The sequence below is a fragment of the Anas platyrhynchos genome, chromosome 4, assembly GCF_047663525.1.
Source record: "Anas platyrhynchos isolate ZD024472 breed Pekin duck chromosome 4, IASCAAS_PekinDuck_T2T, whole genome shotgun sequence".
NCBI lineage: Eukaryota > Metazoa > Chordata > Aves > Anseriformes > Anatidae > Anas > Anas platyrhynchos.
Window position 1 is genome coordinate 36,324,279 of NC_092590.1, and position 15,541 is coordinate 36,339,819.

A 15,541-nucleotide genomic window follows, 5' to 3' on the forward strand; every position below is an offset into this window, starting at 1 on the left:
AGGAATATGATGTGCTGTTATCTTTATTTACTTATGTATTTATTTTTATAAACCTTGTAGCCTATTGGAGCTTTGAACCCAAAGAGAGCAGCATTCTTTGCTGAGAGATACGAATCATGGGAAGATGATCAGGTTCCAAAGTTTCACTATGGCACACATTATTCAACTGCAAGTTTTGCACTCACGTGGTTATTAAGAATCGTAAGTACTTCTTTTATTTTTTTTCTCCATTAAGTTATAATAAAAGCAAAAAAAAAAAAATAGCTAAAAACTAAACTTAAACTAACTTTTGAAATAAAACCCAATGGCATAGGAGAATACTGAAATTTTTGAATAATTGTAATCAATACCTGATTTTGTTTTTCAGGGATAAATGTATTTCAAAGTTGACCAGAAGGTTTTAATTTTATGGTACATACTTTTCAAATCAGTAAAGTTTTTCCTGCTTAAAAAATAATGTTTAGTGTACAATCTTAAACTACTTTCAACATGGTCAACTTTCCTTCCTTACATATTTTCTGATTGGGCCATAGAATCTTAGAATCATTAAGGTTGGATATATTGTACTTTTTTGTTCCATAATGAATGTATTTAATTTTTGCCTCCTAATGAGATTAAATTAGTTGTTTTCTGATGCAAATAATTTTTTAAAAAATATTTTGCATTTTACATGGACATAACTTTTGAGATGCTGTATATTGATAATATATTGGTTAAACAATGCATTCTTCCATAAAATTGAAAGGTGATTTATCTCCTAGAAAGTAATTTCTTTGGGAAAGCATTAGCAGTACATCATTAATTAAAGCTTGTTCAAATGGTACAAGCATACATAAATCCTTGAAGTAATTTATAGCACTTAGCTAATTTCAAGCAATTATCCACTAATATGTGCTTAAGTGTTCTTTAACTTAGAGGGGCTTTTAAACCTCTCAAACATTTTTCTTTTCTAAATAATAAATTACGTATTAAGCAATAACAATTATAAAGCTATTGATATTGAATATTATCCTTTGTATTAATAGATTACCTTGAGCAAAATAAAATGTATACATTACATGCTTCTTTAAAAAAAATCTAAGGTAAAAATATTATATTGAGCTTTTTCATGTTTTTTAAAGCAATTTGTGTCGCAGTTGATTGTAGCTCTAGCCTGTAAATATTTATTTCAGTTGTATTTGCTTTATTTTATCTTTATATGTGTGAGGAGTAGGAATTGGGAATTAAAAATATTTTTTGAACAAATAAACATCATTTTGTATTTCTCATTCTTGGATAATAGAATGAACCTTTTGCAATTAATCATGTGTCTGCCAGAAGAATAGCATCATTAATAACCTAACCAAAAAAGAATAATAAATGTCCTGACATTTCTACAGAAGTACATTGTTATTTTTAACTATTTTAAAAAATATTTTAGGAACCCTTTACAACACTGTTCCTAAATCTGCAAGGTGGAAAGTTTGATCATGCAGATAGAACATTTTCATCTATTTCAAGAGCATGGCGCAACAGTCAGCGTGACACTTCTGATATCAAGGTAAAAACTTTCCTGAAGTCTGTTACATTTTATACTGCATCTCCATTTGTTGTAGCTATGATTGTAGGACCACAACTTATTGCAAAATGGAAGGGAAAGGGTTGGGAGCGATCCTATCATTTTGGAAAAGATGAAAGAGAAATGACACATAGTTGTTTCCACAGAGATTTTATCTTGAGTAGAGAAACAAAGGGCTACAGAAAGCCAGTGACTGAAGATACTAAGATGAAACATAGAATTTAGCATCATATTGAAGCTATCCTAATAGGGGCACTGGGCCTGGGAACTTGTGAATGAATAAGAAGTAGTTGGGAATAGAAGATAAATTAATCTGGTAATTAGTCATTGTGTGGAAGGAGACCTAGAATTAGGTGGGTCAAGAAGCTAAGACAGGAGCACATGGAAATTCCAAGGGCAGTAGTTTAGATAGGGTAACTATTGAAGTTAAAGAATGAGGTAAACAAATAGATTCTGGGATCTGAGGAATATTTTGAACTGGGGAGGAGAACGAAAAAGAAAAGCTTGCTGACAGTGGTGGGAAAGCTTTAGTGACCTCAAATCCCATGAAAAAAAATGTTTGTTTTTTTTTTTTAAAGTTCTGTTTACACAGGATGGAAAGGTATAACATGAATGAAATCAGGCTGACTAAAGAAAGGCATGCAACTAGCAAGGGACCTAAGTAACATGACATCATTCTATAGCTATAGTAGTGAGGAGACAATTAAAGAAAGGGTTTATCTGCTGCTTAGTGAAATGAGAAAATTGTCAATTGATCATGCTGAAAATCTAATGTCTTTCTTCCATCTGTTACTCCCCACCAAAAAAATAATCAACTGTAGCAGTTCCTAGCAGAATTAATACCACAGGTAAAAAGATGCAATGTCTGTATCAAAATTAGAAACAGTAGTTTAGAAAATAAAACCACATGAGTTATTTTCAAATGGACTGGTCATTATGAGCTTCTCTATCTTGTGCATACAATGCCAGCAGGCAGAAGTTCAGATGTAAATATGGTTTCTCTGAGAAATGGAGAAGAAAAAAGGTAGCAGTGGTGGATAAATGAAGTATTCAGTTTTTTAAAAAGAAAAAACAGAAAGCCAAGAAATTATGAAGTGAGTTTAAATACAGGTCAGTGAAAAATATTTAATCAAATAATCTGGCTGTGTTTAGTACCAGGAAGATAACAAGGAGATGAGCAAATGAAGCACATATCTATCAAGAAGAAATTATGTCAAAGCAATCACAACTCCTCATGAGAAAGCTAACAGATATCACAAGCAGAGAAGCAGCAGCAGATAATCTTAGTCTTAGCTGAAATACTACATCCATAGTTGGGGCCTAGTTGGAGAGAATCCAGACTAGAACAATGATGACAAAGTAAGGTCTTGAAAATAAAGTGCAATGAAAGATTGACTAGCTATGCTTGCTTTTCTTATTAAGAAGAGAAGATTGGGGAGGAACTTAAGAGTCTTCTACAACGTAGTGACTGTGGCAAGAAAGAAGGGAAAAATCTCTGCTGCCCATGTGGAATAGAATAGAATAGAATAGAATAGAATAGAATAGAATAGAATAGAATAGAATAGAATAGAATAGAATAGAATAGAATAGAATAGAATAGAATAGCATAGCATAGCTCAGTTGGAAGGGGCTTTCAAAGTCTTCATCTTGTCCAACTGCTTGACCACTTCAGGGCTAACCAAAAGTTAAAGCGTATTATTGAGGGTGTTATCCAAATGCTATCTGAACTCTTGACAGGCATGGGGTGCCAACCACCTTTCTAGAAAGCCCATTCCAGTGTTTGGCCATGCTCACAGTGAATAAATTTTTTCCTAATGTCCAGTCTGAACCTCCCTTAGTGCAGCTTTGTGCCATTCCCGTGCTTCCTGTCATCAGTTACTAGGGAGAAGAGACCAGCACCTCCCTCCCCGCTTCCACTCCTCAGGAAGGGAACTTAGTTCAAAATGGACTTATATATCCAGGAGATTTAGATGAGATGTAAAAGCATCCTTTCTAACAGAACTAATAGATAGATGGCAATTAGGGAGAGCTTTTCAGAAATGCTTAGGTATCTTTGGAAAATTATGTATGTGCAAGTTTGTGCAGCCTTAAGAGTCATCTGTACTGTTACAGATGGCCCCTTGAAGTCTCTTTTAGCTTTCTGAGTTTGGGAATTGCCAAGAATTACATTATACTACTGTGAAAACTATGAGTGAAAATTTACATTGACTAGAGGAGTCTGTTCATGAGACTGGATGAGCAGCCAGGAAGTGGGATGCAATAGGATTTCCATAAGACAAGTTGAATGAGTTAGAAAAGAAAAAGTCTGAAAATGCATGGAATCATCTTTGTTGGAAATATGTGTACTGCCAATACTTCACTACAGCTGTGAAAAACAATTTTTCTGATACTCGTTGTTCAGATCCACCTGGGAAGTGTTTGTGAAATGCATGGCTGAAGTGTCCCATATAGCTTTGCAAGTTTTCTACATGCAGAATTGCAATGTATTAGCTTACTACTGCTGTATGTTTTGCACTGCTGTTTTCTTTTGTCAAGAATATGTGCAATCAGAGCAGTAACTTCCATAGGAGAAGATCTGTAGCCTGTTAGAATGTTTGTTCAGTAAAAAGTCTTTCTTTGATTGTCTAGTGTGTGTATACGTGAACCCATGCATATACTTGGGAAGAAGGCAGGAGGGAGACAGGGAGGGAGTTAAATGAACATGAATCCCTTTGTTTTTGGTCTCTGGTAGAGGAAGTGAAAGGTTGCACATGTTTGTTTACTTTTTCTTTAGAGTTCCTTTCCCACTTACTTTACAGCCAACATATATTATGAAACATGACTTCGATAAGTTTTGGACTTACTCCTTGTAATCCTGGAGTATCATTCTCTGTAATCATTTTATGGCAGTACTTTCACATGGTCTGTCCTGAAAGGTCTGAGAGTACAGCATTTGTTGCCAGCTTAGTGTACAATATTATAGTGATGCAAATGCTGTTTTCTAATTCAAGGTTGAGCTCTGAAATGATTTCCTTATAATTCTTGACAAGAAAGTTTCTTTCTGCAGCAGTAGAGTCAAAAGGATGGTCTCTCTAAAACTAAAGGAAGGAAAGGAAGCCTGCAGCGACTGCTGTCATCAGTAGAATTCCTAACATTTCTGAGTTGTACATGAATAAAGAAATTGTGTATAGAAAAGCTGTTTAGCTGTGTATAGAAAAACTGGCAAGAACTAGTGTGGCCTACTGAAAGTACTTGCAATCTGCAAGCATTAATATGTTAATGATTATTCAAAAGTCTTTGAAATCTAGTTTATTCATTCTTTTCCCATTCTTTTCTAAAATCAGCTTTTTCTTCTACTGTCTAACTTTGGTTCAAGATTTTGTCCAAAACAATGTACAATTTTCCTTTCAGCGCTGTGTGTGGAAGAATGTATTCTGTGAGCACAGCTCATGCCTGTCTGTGAAGACTATGTAATTGTGTGCAAAATTAAGATTTTATCTCATGTTATTTTTAACAAAATGAGGCACTTGAGGGAGTCTTTACTTTTTTCATAGTTGTTTTTTTTTTTTTAATGAAAGATATTTGCTTGGTCTCTTATCTGAGACATCATGTATTACGATACGATCATTAAATGTTTTTATAACTATATCTTCTCTATATCACTTATAGTCCAATATTAACTGAATGTAATTGGCATATTGGAAAAAAGGTTTAGAAAATGACTAAATAATTTTATTTTTCTTTTACCATAAGCTCTCTAGGTTTCTGTTGATACTTCTACAACTGATGAAAGCCTAGCAGTTTAATGCATTGATTTGTAGAAATGCAAAGGATTTGTGAAGCCACATTTAAGACCTTGAAATTGGCAGGCCAAAGTACATGCTATTGTACGGAGGATGGGTGGGGGAGTGGCAAAAAGGAAAGACATGGGTTTATTCCTGTTTCAGCTGAAAAAATCTTGAATATTTAGAACCACTGAGCTGGTACCTTAAAAAAATTATTTCTCCTTCCTTCTTGTATGATGAGAATGAATGTAAGTTCCTGATGCTTTCTGTTTTAAGATTATTGTTAATCCTAGTTGGAGACATCATATACTACAAGGAGGACTAACATGAGCTATCTGTGGAAGCAACTCTTGTCTGGTATCACACTTCCACAGAAAAAGCCAGAGCACATGTGTGGTCACATCCAATCTTTGTCATGACCCTGTGAAAGCCTTGGATTGATGATCAAAGCAAGAAACTAATGCTGCACTATAGTATAACCTTTCACTGAACCATTCAAATTTTGATTTCAAGAGGTGATATGTTGCATAAAATTTAATTTCCTACTATCCATTTATTTAAGCAATTCAAATTAAAAGTTCTTTGGAAGTTTTCTAGTGTCTTACTACTACTCTTGTCATTGTTAATTACTAATTAGCTTAGCACTGATGCCTCTACAATATTAATTGTGTGTTAACTTAAAAGTTAAATCTTAAATTTAACTTAAATGTTCTGCACTGAAGAATATTAAATGTATTTAAATTCTGTAAAAGTATCATTTAGTACCTTTTAAGTAATGGACAGGCATCCTTAATTCATTTAGTTTCTTCTTGACTTATGTTGTTAGTGTAAACAATCCTGGTTAGTTATGTTAATGTATAAAACGCAAAAACAGATAGTCTAGCAGTGTTTGATTGCAAACCAATTCAGTATGGAGCTTGTATTAAGTTCCAGAATACTGAAGATAAGCCTGTCTGCCCGTTTTTCTGTTACTGTTTTTCTTTGTTTAATGTGTAGATTTGTACATATTTGTTCAGAAGTAGTTGTTACTTCTGGTTTGGTAGCAAACCCATAGCGTTAAATTGATTTGTCATTATAATTACTACAATATACTTGCTATCTTTGTTGCTCTTTGCATGTATTTTCTCTTTTCTAAGCATAGTATTTGCCATTTTCTTTCCATGCAATACATAGATTTTGTGAAGATAGGTTGAAATTCTCATCCTGTCCACCAAACAGCTTGTTGCCTTCGTAGTGTCATCTGGAATTTTATTACTGCACCTTCTATGCCAGATCATTAATGGGATTATTGACTGGTATTAGAAGCAGGGCAGACCCCATTACCATGTCTTCCCAGTGTGACAGTGAGCTATTGATAACTGCTCTTGGAATATGGATTTTCAGCCCTGGTACTCCCACATTATTGTAACCTAATCTCATCTCAGTTTCTCTACTTTGCTTATAAGAAAGTCATAGGAGATTGAGACAGTCTCAGAGGTTTTTCTCCAAAGTGAAGCAACGTCATGTTGGCAACTCATATTTATTGAAACAGGCTGCCAAACATATGCATGCCTAAGACACCCTGTAACCTGATAAGCTTTTTACATATGCTTTGCATTGTTTTATACTTCCCCATCTAATAGATGGGCTTTCAGAAGTTACGAGGAGTAAAGTTGCTGCCAAACTGGCAACATTACTTTAGCATAAGATAGATTTCATGTCATATTAGTAGCAAGGTAAATGATGTCCAAGAGCAATTACTAGCAAAATTCAGAAGTAGATACATAGTGATTCAGATTTTTCACAGTAAACTGTATGCCTGGTGTAGCAAAACCTTTAACTTATGATGTAGACCTTTGGTTTTCGTGAAAGATTTGCTTTCCTGTAAAGTTGTGCCAAGATGCATAACAGGAAAATATTTCTCTAATTAAAAAAGTAAAAAAAATAATCTGTCAAATCTGTGCATGGTAGTCTGTGGATATAGCAGTAGTTAAAAATGTAGACATCTGGGTTTACGGATCAGAAAGTTCCATCTGATAACTGTGGTCTACTTCTTTTATACCCAGCCATAATTGTACTGAAAACAAAACAAATACTTTGAGTATCTGCTTCAGTCTTTTTCTGGAGCTGTTGAAATAACCTTCAAGTAAGGTATGGATAAATTTGCTGAAGTCCAGAGGAGAACGACCAGAGGTCAAGAAAATGGGACAGTGATATAAAGATAAAGGTTTTAGGTTGATTACTCTGGAGAAAAGAGGAATGAGGGGAGAAGTGTAAAGTGCTTTTCAGTGCCAGGTCTGATGCTTTTATCCTGGTGGGGATTTTGGCTGGTGGGTGCAGTGGCACTTTGTTTCTGCTGAACACTTCTTGTTCCAGTGGGCTGCCCTGCCAGACATGGTGCTGGATCGTGGGCAGTGGGCTTAGTGCAGGAGGGGAAAAATGGTCAGAAAGTGCTGCTGGGGATGGATCTTTTTGTCCATCAGGTAAAAGCCGTTCTTGCACATTGACACATGTAAAAAAGGGAAACTGCAATTTATATTCAATCTGAATAGGACAGGAAGTGGGCTCCAGCTGCAGTAAAAGCAGACCAGATGTTAGGAAGACCTTCTAGTGGTTGGGATAGATGAAGACTAGAAATTCATAGAAAACCCAAGACTAAGGATTTTAAGAACAAGTCAGAGAAACATCTTTCAATAATACCTAATTTTATCTGCCTGAGGTGGACAAAGTGACCTCTCAAGGTTTCATCCAGACCTTGTTATGATTCAGTATAGTCCTTTTTTTTCTCCTCAGTAATTTAAAGAAATTAGAGGAAAGGAATACAGTAATACATACAACTTTTTTTTTTTTTTTCCTCTTTCTTGGTCAAATTAATCTGAACTACATGTTTTTCATAGTATATAAGTATGGTCATCAAATACCATTGCATATTTTTATATATAGCATCAGTAACAAGTAAAATAATTTTATCTACATATAATTCATATATTGACTAACAGGATCTAAAGTGTATTGAAGATGCTCTTTTTATGCAATAAATGGTTGAATTCATCTACTTCTTGATTGATAATGAATAAAGTACTAATTGAAATTGTTATATATTTCATTATATATATATATATCATTAAATACTGAATGAACACCTGGATTTGTATAATTCTTTTGGGTAAATTGTAAGTTGCTGAAAATTTTAATAATTTTCTTATACTAGGAAATATTTAAAATATTTCTTGGAACCTTAACAGGATGATTAGACATTGAAAAAAATAATTTCTTCATTATCATTCATTCAATTTAGAAATTGAATTGAAACTTGCTGAATTATTTTCTTTAAAAATGGGAGTATTTCAGGCAATGACAAGGGAATGTTTTAGTTAAACAAGAAATAACACACATATAGCAGATGGAGGAAGACCTACAGGTACACAGAAACTGTATTTTCCTGCTACCATGATAATGATTATATTGAAATGTGATGAAAAAATGAAATTTTGAATATAATGTAGTATGTTGGTATGCATTTTTGAATGCTGTTTAAGTACTCTAACAGAGGAAATAGCGTGTGGCAGTATGAATAAGAACCTAGACTTCTAATATGCATTTTTATTATTCTGTTTGACAGGTTATATATAGGCTTAATATTGCTTAATATGATTGTCAAATAATTTAGTTTGAAAATCTGATATCTTATAAATGTTTTAATATGGTTAGGGAATCTATCTCACTGATTCTAGACACCTTTGCAGATCATATAACTCTGCTTCTAAGCACATCAGTCTATTACTTTCCAAACAAAAATAAAAGAATGAAATAATATTTCATTACATTTAAGAGCCAAAGTATCTTGCATAGATTTAGTATGCTTAGTGGCAAACATGAAAATCAATTACCAGTGTTAAACTGATATTACTTGTTTGTAAAAAAAATACCTTTTTAGTGAAGTTTCCTTAGGAATTGTGTTTTCTATGTGGTAGAGAAATTTAAGACAGTATTTTAATTACATGCATAATTTTATGATTGTTTTAATACAAATTCTGAAATAGAAGATTTAATCTTCACAGTTTTTTTTTTTTTAAACAAAACAAAGCAACAATAACAAAAAACACACTGTAAATGCTGTGTGATAGATTCATGTCGATATTCACCATGAGCCCTTTCATCAAGTTTAATGAACTCAAAAGCATGGCAGAAGGAGTAAAGTATTGCCCATCATAAATATTACTTTCTCTACCCCTTAGAACTGGTGAATTCTAACAGAGGAGTTTCTGAAACTAATTTTAAACATTTGCATGAAAGCGAGAACTTCAACAAATAATACAGTTGTTTTAATTTTTCCATGAAATCACATAAACAAAAGATTGCAGTTTGTATACATGTGCTGAGTACATAAAATGTTGGAAGGGATACATTAGGATTAGAAAAAATACAAAAACCAAAATGACTAGGCAAAAAGGAAGACCACCAGAAGGAATGAATCTAAATTTACTTTAGATTGCAAAAAGAGACCAATGAGGAAAAATGTGATGTAGATCTATAATATCTGGAAGGACATGTAGAAGACTGAATAAGGAACTAATATTTATTGGTTTTCTCAATCATCCATTGGAACTATTAGGAAGTGGTTCTAAGATAGCCAAATTCCTTTGCAGATGGAATTGCAGTGTGGAAACCATACTTAAGGATTTTAAAAATCAGAAGCATGGATTAGTTCATAACCAATTTAATAGTAAGAAGCTGACAGAACCTATGCATGAAAAGATTGTATTTGTCCTGTGTTAGTCTTCCAGTCCTTGTCACTTCCAGTCCTTGTCACAGTCCTTGTTCTAGGTGACTATACCATACTCAGTGGTCCTTCAGTCTGGCCTCTCATGACTGGTCTTACGTTTTCACACTGTATTTGTGGGAAACCACAAGTAAATACCTACCACTCTACTCCTTCTTCCCCTTCCCCCCCCCCCCCCCCCCCCCCCAAGGGCAAAAAAGTATATTCATTAATATTTTTAATTCTCTCAGGTGTCCAAAAAGTTCCATTATTAATGGAGTTACACAAGTGCGTCAGCAACTTCTGTTTTAGTGTCAATCTATGTATGCAAGGTGAATGTTTCAATAAAAAAGTTAGTTTCATTATTACTTGTATTTAGGAGTTTGAGGGTTTGGTTTATTTTTCAATATAGGAAAAGACCCCACATATAGAATTGAGAAGGACTGTTAAGGACTGTGATTGGCAAAGACATGAAGAATATTTGTAAAGTAGATAAAAATGTAAATATTTTATTATCAGGCTTATTACAGGTTGAGGAAAAACTATTGGCCTTTAACTGATGTAGTCATTTACATCTATGTACAGACACTGAAAATTGGAATTAAATACTACTAAGTTAGACAGCACAGTACCTCTGTTCACACTCTCTTTTCCCAAGCATGTGATCAAGATAACAAAATCAGATAACAGAGGAAGGCCTTTTGTTAAAATGTCTCATTATGAAAAGTGAAAAGCTTTGCAAAAACTCACTTCTATAGGAATGAACAATGCTTTATGGAAAGCTTCTAATAGTCAAACTAACAGAAGGTACTGATGATTTTTAAGTTTCCAGGCTGCATATTGTTTCTGTGTAATCTAATGAAAACAACGTGTGTTCTAAAAAGCCAAATGTTTTCTGATCTTGAAAGGAGCTAGTGAATAGCTGTACATATATATATATTAAAAATATAAAAACATCAATAACATATGTAATGAGCTTATGTTTTAAGTATTCAGAATCATGGTATGGTTTCATATTTGTGGTGCAAGCTGGTATCGAATTAATCATCCAGCGTCTTCTTTTCTTTGTTAGTTTCTGTCCGCGATGATAAAAGCTACAGAAACTTCAGTGTTAGAGAACTTTCTTTCTTATAAGGATTTATCCATGACACATTTTTGTTCTTTCATTTATCCAATTAAATAGTTTCAAATCTCTTTTTATCAAGTACTTGTCAAGCGTTTGGTACAGAAGCATGTTTTACCCTGCCTAGTTAATTAAGGTGACTGTAAACAAAAAGATGTACAATTCAAAGCCAAGCAGTGTTTCACACAAGGATGGAGGTGATAATAGCTTAATTCTTGCGTGATCTTTCCTGTCTTTGCCCTGGCTACTTTGGATTGACCTTGTCCACAATCTGATGACCTCCCTATTGCACTCAGCCATTTGGAAAGTTGCTCATGCCATTGCTGGCCCTGAGGGTCTATCTGGGAGACTACTGATCCATTGACCCATGTCAAGACCGGGTTTCTGATCTACTGAGCTTCTGAGGGAGCTACATACTATACCCACTGTAGACAAAGCCAGTGGGGTAGTGTGATTTTTTCTACTTCTTAAGTAGCATGCAGTTTGTGCTTGCTATATGGCAGACTAATTTTACACCAGTTGTTTGCTATGAAATACAGTTCCTGAAGCAATTACATGTATTGATTCTTTCTTCACAGTAGAAGTAAATTCCCTAATTTAGTGGGTCAGTTTTTCTAAATCCATCAAATTGCCAAGTTTGTTGGGTGTATTTAAGTCTCAACATCAAGTTCCCCTCAAAATTTGCCTTTAAAATATAATAAGGGCAGTTACATATATGCTGTGTCATAATAGGCTTTCTCTACTGTTGTTACACCAGGATTTTGTAGACATTTATAAAAGTCTGTAAATAGGGTTCTAAAGCCATTAATGTAGGTAAGTTTATGTATATCCTTGTGCATATTTTACAAAATGAACAGCAATTTTTGAAGTTGCATATCTGACTGCAAAACAGAGAAACATTCCACTTATTCAGGAGAAAATCCTTGTTCTTTTAAACTTTTTCTTTGTGTTTTTTTTTTTTTGTTTGTTTGTTTTGTTTTTGTTTTCGTGTGTATGAAATTATGCATGATTCTTCCCTGTAATTTTAGACTGGACACATAATAGTGATAACTGCCTTTTAATGGAAGAAGGGGGTTGCCTTGATTCAGCTTTGACTGTTGTTTTGTGTTTTGTTTTTTTCCCCTCAACATATGGTGTAACTCCAGATAATTTAGACTTGACAGAAAATTTATTTCTAGGCATTGGATAAACTGTAATAGCTACTTTCACCCAAACTTCAGACTGCTGTTTGTGCATTAGCACTTCAAAGTTTGGATTGTGTTAAAATGTAAATGTTTTCCCAACTTGTTAACATCTTCACTTGCCTATTACTTTCCACTAAGGATTGTTTGTATCATGTGATGTTCATTACTTTAGTTTTATAAATTTCTCTCTTGATAATATGCTACCAAAAGCAATGTTCTGACTTTTTGGCTTTATAACATGTTGTGTCTTAGGGTTGTAGTGTTTTTGTTTTATTTTGTTTTGTTTTTGTTATGTTATAAGCACTATAAGGATTTATCGTACATAAAGGCTTGTATTTTAGAAAGTATGAAAGAATGGATTTATCCCTTCTCTGTGTGTGTGGAGGAGAAGGAGGTTTATTCTGTCTCTGCCTAATGCCATTCTAATAATTATTTTTTAACATGACAAAGTGCGTTCTATGACAGAATTTATAGCATGGCATTGTTTTTCATTTATATACAGGAATTGATTCCTGAATTCTATTACCTCCCAGAGATATTCGTCAACAGCAACAATTACAATCTAGGAGTGATGGATGATGGAACAGTTGTGTCTGATGTTGAACTTCCACCATGGGCCAAAACCCCAGAAGAATTTGTTCGCATAAACAGACTGGTAAGATGTCTCTCTTCTATTGTCTGTCAAGAAACATTTGTCTTGCAAGCTTTTTCTGAAGTAGTTTGGATCTTTGTAAAATACAGCTATTTATAATTTACACAGGGCTATGGCTGAAATAATCTGAAGGAATGGTAGATTTATAAGTTTATAGAAGGAAAAAGGCATATAGTATTGCTTGTTCTTTAGAATTGCTCAAAAAAGTTTGAATGTGGTCTAAACATGCAGGAGATCTTATCTTGTTATTTTTATTTCAGCTCTTGTAGTTCTGAAGTGCTAATAACATCATCACTTTACAAAAGAAAAAGCTTGTTAATCATAGACATTTTTCACTCCAGTTATTTAAATGTAATTTCAGTGTTGTTTTTTATTATTATTATTTTTTATTTAAGTATCCACTTAACTCCAAAGTCTAGTAAATGCCTCAGGAGAGAAGGCTGCGTTTTAAATCTCTGCCATCTCTTCTCTTTCTTCCATTAAAGTTACATTTTTCAGAACAGTTTTTACAAGGAAATCAAACTGAATTTTCCTTTTACCTGCTTCATTCCCCAAACATGTGTTACTATTCTCTTCCCTGTTTTGGAAAATCCTGGTGTTAGCATTTCCTGTCTTCACTGTGTCCTCTGAGCAGTGTAATGATTTACAGAATAGATATTACAGTGTCATTTGTTGGCATCTCAGCACATTCTCAAAGCTATTACATGAGACTCTTCACAATATGGGAGGATTCTGCATCAGTGGCACTCTAGAAATAAATTGGAGAGCCTTTTTTAAATGAATCTTGAAAAATGAAGCTGCAGTTTTCATGTAGTAGTCAGCTACTTCTTTATAGCTAACTAGGAAATACTGAACTAAGGCATGAAATCTCTCAGAAACTTCACAGAAACCAGACTTAGACATGATAATTCCCTGATATCCTTAAGCTAGAATATGGGAGTTGAAAAAGTCATACTGTTGGCAGAAAATTGCAGCTCATATTCACAAAAATGCAGAGTAGTCAGTTCTGAACAAAGCTGTGATTTATAAATTAACAGTATGCTTTAAAGTGCACTTTTACTGGTGATATGATAACTATCTTCAGCGATGTTGTTTGGCCTATGATTTTGCAGACTACTGATTGTGAAGATCTTAACATATGCAGCAGTTGTAGGGTGCATCATAATGATCACAAACTGTGTTAGGTGAATTCAGCATTTGGCTTCATGTAGAAGCATGTTCAAGATTTAAATGGCGTATAAAATGCATTAACATTTAGCAGGACTACTTGGCAAACTATATTAAAACACTACTTCTGGTTTTACAGTTGTTCTGATAGATCGAGTTTGGCATGTGTTCGTGATTCAGGATAGTCTGAGAAATGAAAACCTTTGTTTTTAATCAGACTTGTCAAAGGCAGCCTTGGACCCTGATCTCTCACCACTGTGTTTTTTTAGCTGTTGCAGAAAATATAGTTCTTACCCAATTAATTACAGTTCTAACTTTTGCTACCATGAATGCAAGCTATTCTCCAGCTTGTGCTTCCTCCTCTTGTAAAATTTTAGCTCTTAATTTTCTTTTCCTGATTTTTAACCATGGTGCCAGGTTTTTCTTGCCCTCACCTGTCTGTACTTTCTGACCTACCTTTCCCTCATTCTTCCGTCATTTTCCAAAATGTTTGCTACTAGTGTCAGCCTTTCTTGCAGCTCTTTGTATCTCTCACATGGGTAATGTTCTCCAGGTTAAGTGCTTCTTCAGCAAGAATCAGCTGAGTTTCGATAAATACTGTTAAACTCTTGGGCACAAAATGTAAAATCCCTTTAAAATCTTCTCTTAGAGAGTAATAAACTAATTCCATAATCCAAATGTATATATATTTTTTCTTTTTATGGACAATTTACAATAAGCACATCTTTATTTTGTCAAATTCTGAAAGAAGCAGTTCAGAAAATATGAGGGAAGTGCTGTTATGTATCCACTCTTTCATTTAAAGAAAAAGTAATTTGGGGATTTGAAAAGAACAGTACATTAACCATTGTATATTTGAATGATGAAGATTAAAACTACTTTAAATTATCATTTGATAATTTTCCTCAACATTACTTATGAAATTGGAAGATCCTATTTATTATCTAAATATAATTAATGTTTCCTTCTCATTTAGGTTATTTTTCAAGTAATTGTTCATCAGTGATGTGACTTTTGAAGCTATTTTAATCAAAAAGACTTTGCTAGTAATCTGCTCAAGGTCATAACTTGTGCTGTAATCTGCTCAAGGTCATAACTTGTGCTGTGAAAGTAGAAGTTGCAGCACTTGTCAAGTAGAGTACTTGAAGAACATACAGAAGTTATAAATTAAGGTTTTCAGAAACAATTTTTGCAATAAAATGTTATTTTTAAGCATTGCATAATTGAACGAAGTAGAACTTTTTTTTTACAACTTGAGTTAATTTTGAAATAGAGAGATAATTACGAGGCATAATGTCTTTAAACTAAAAATAGGGTAGATTTTGATTATATATAAATAAGAAACTCTTCAC

At 33.7% G+C, this 15,541-nt stretch overlaps 1 protein-coding gene across 4 annotated transcripts in view; it reads left to right on the forward strand.

The window, feature by feature from the left end:
- Nucleotides 1–15,541, forward strand: part of LRBA (LPS responsive beige-like anchor protein) — a 391,064-nt gene that overhangs the window by 279,572 nt on the left and 95,951 nt on the right. For all 4 annotated transcript variants that reach the window (XM_072037390.1, XM_072037391.1, XM_072037392.1 and 1 more), the window contains 3 exons: nucleotides 61–201; nucleotides 1,421–1,540; nucleotides 12,873–13,025. In XM_072037390.1, coding sequence (XP_071893491.1) covers nucleotides 61–201; nucleotides 1,421–1,540; nucleotides 12,873–13,025 — 414 coding nt within the window. The remainder of the gene's footprint in view (nucleotides 1–60; nucleotides 202–1,420; nucleotides 1,541–12,872; nucleotides 13,026–15,541) is intronic.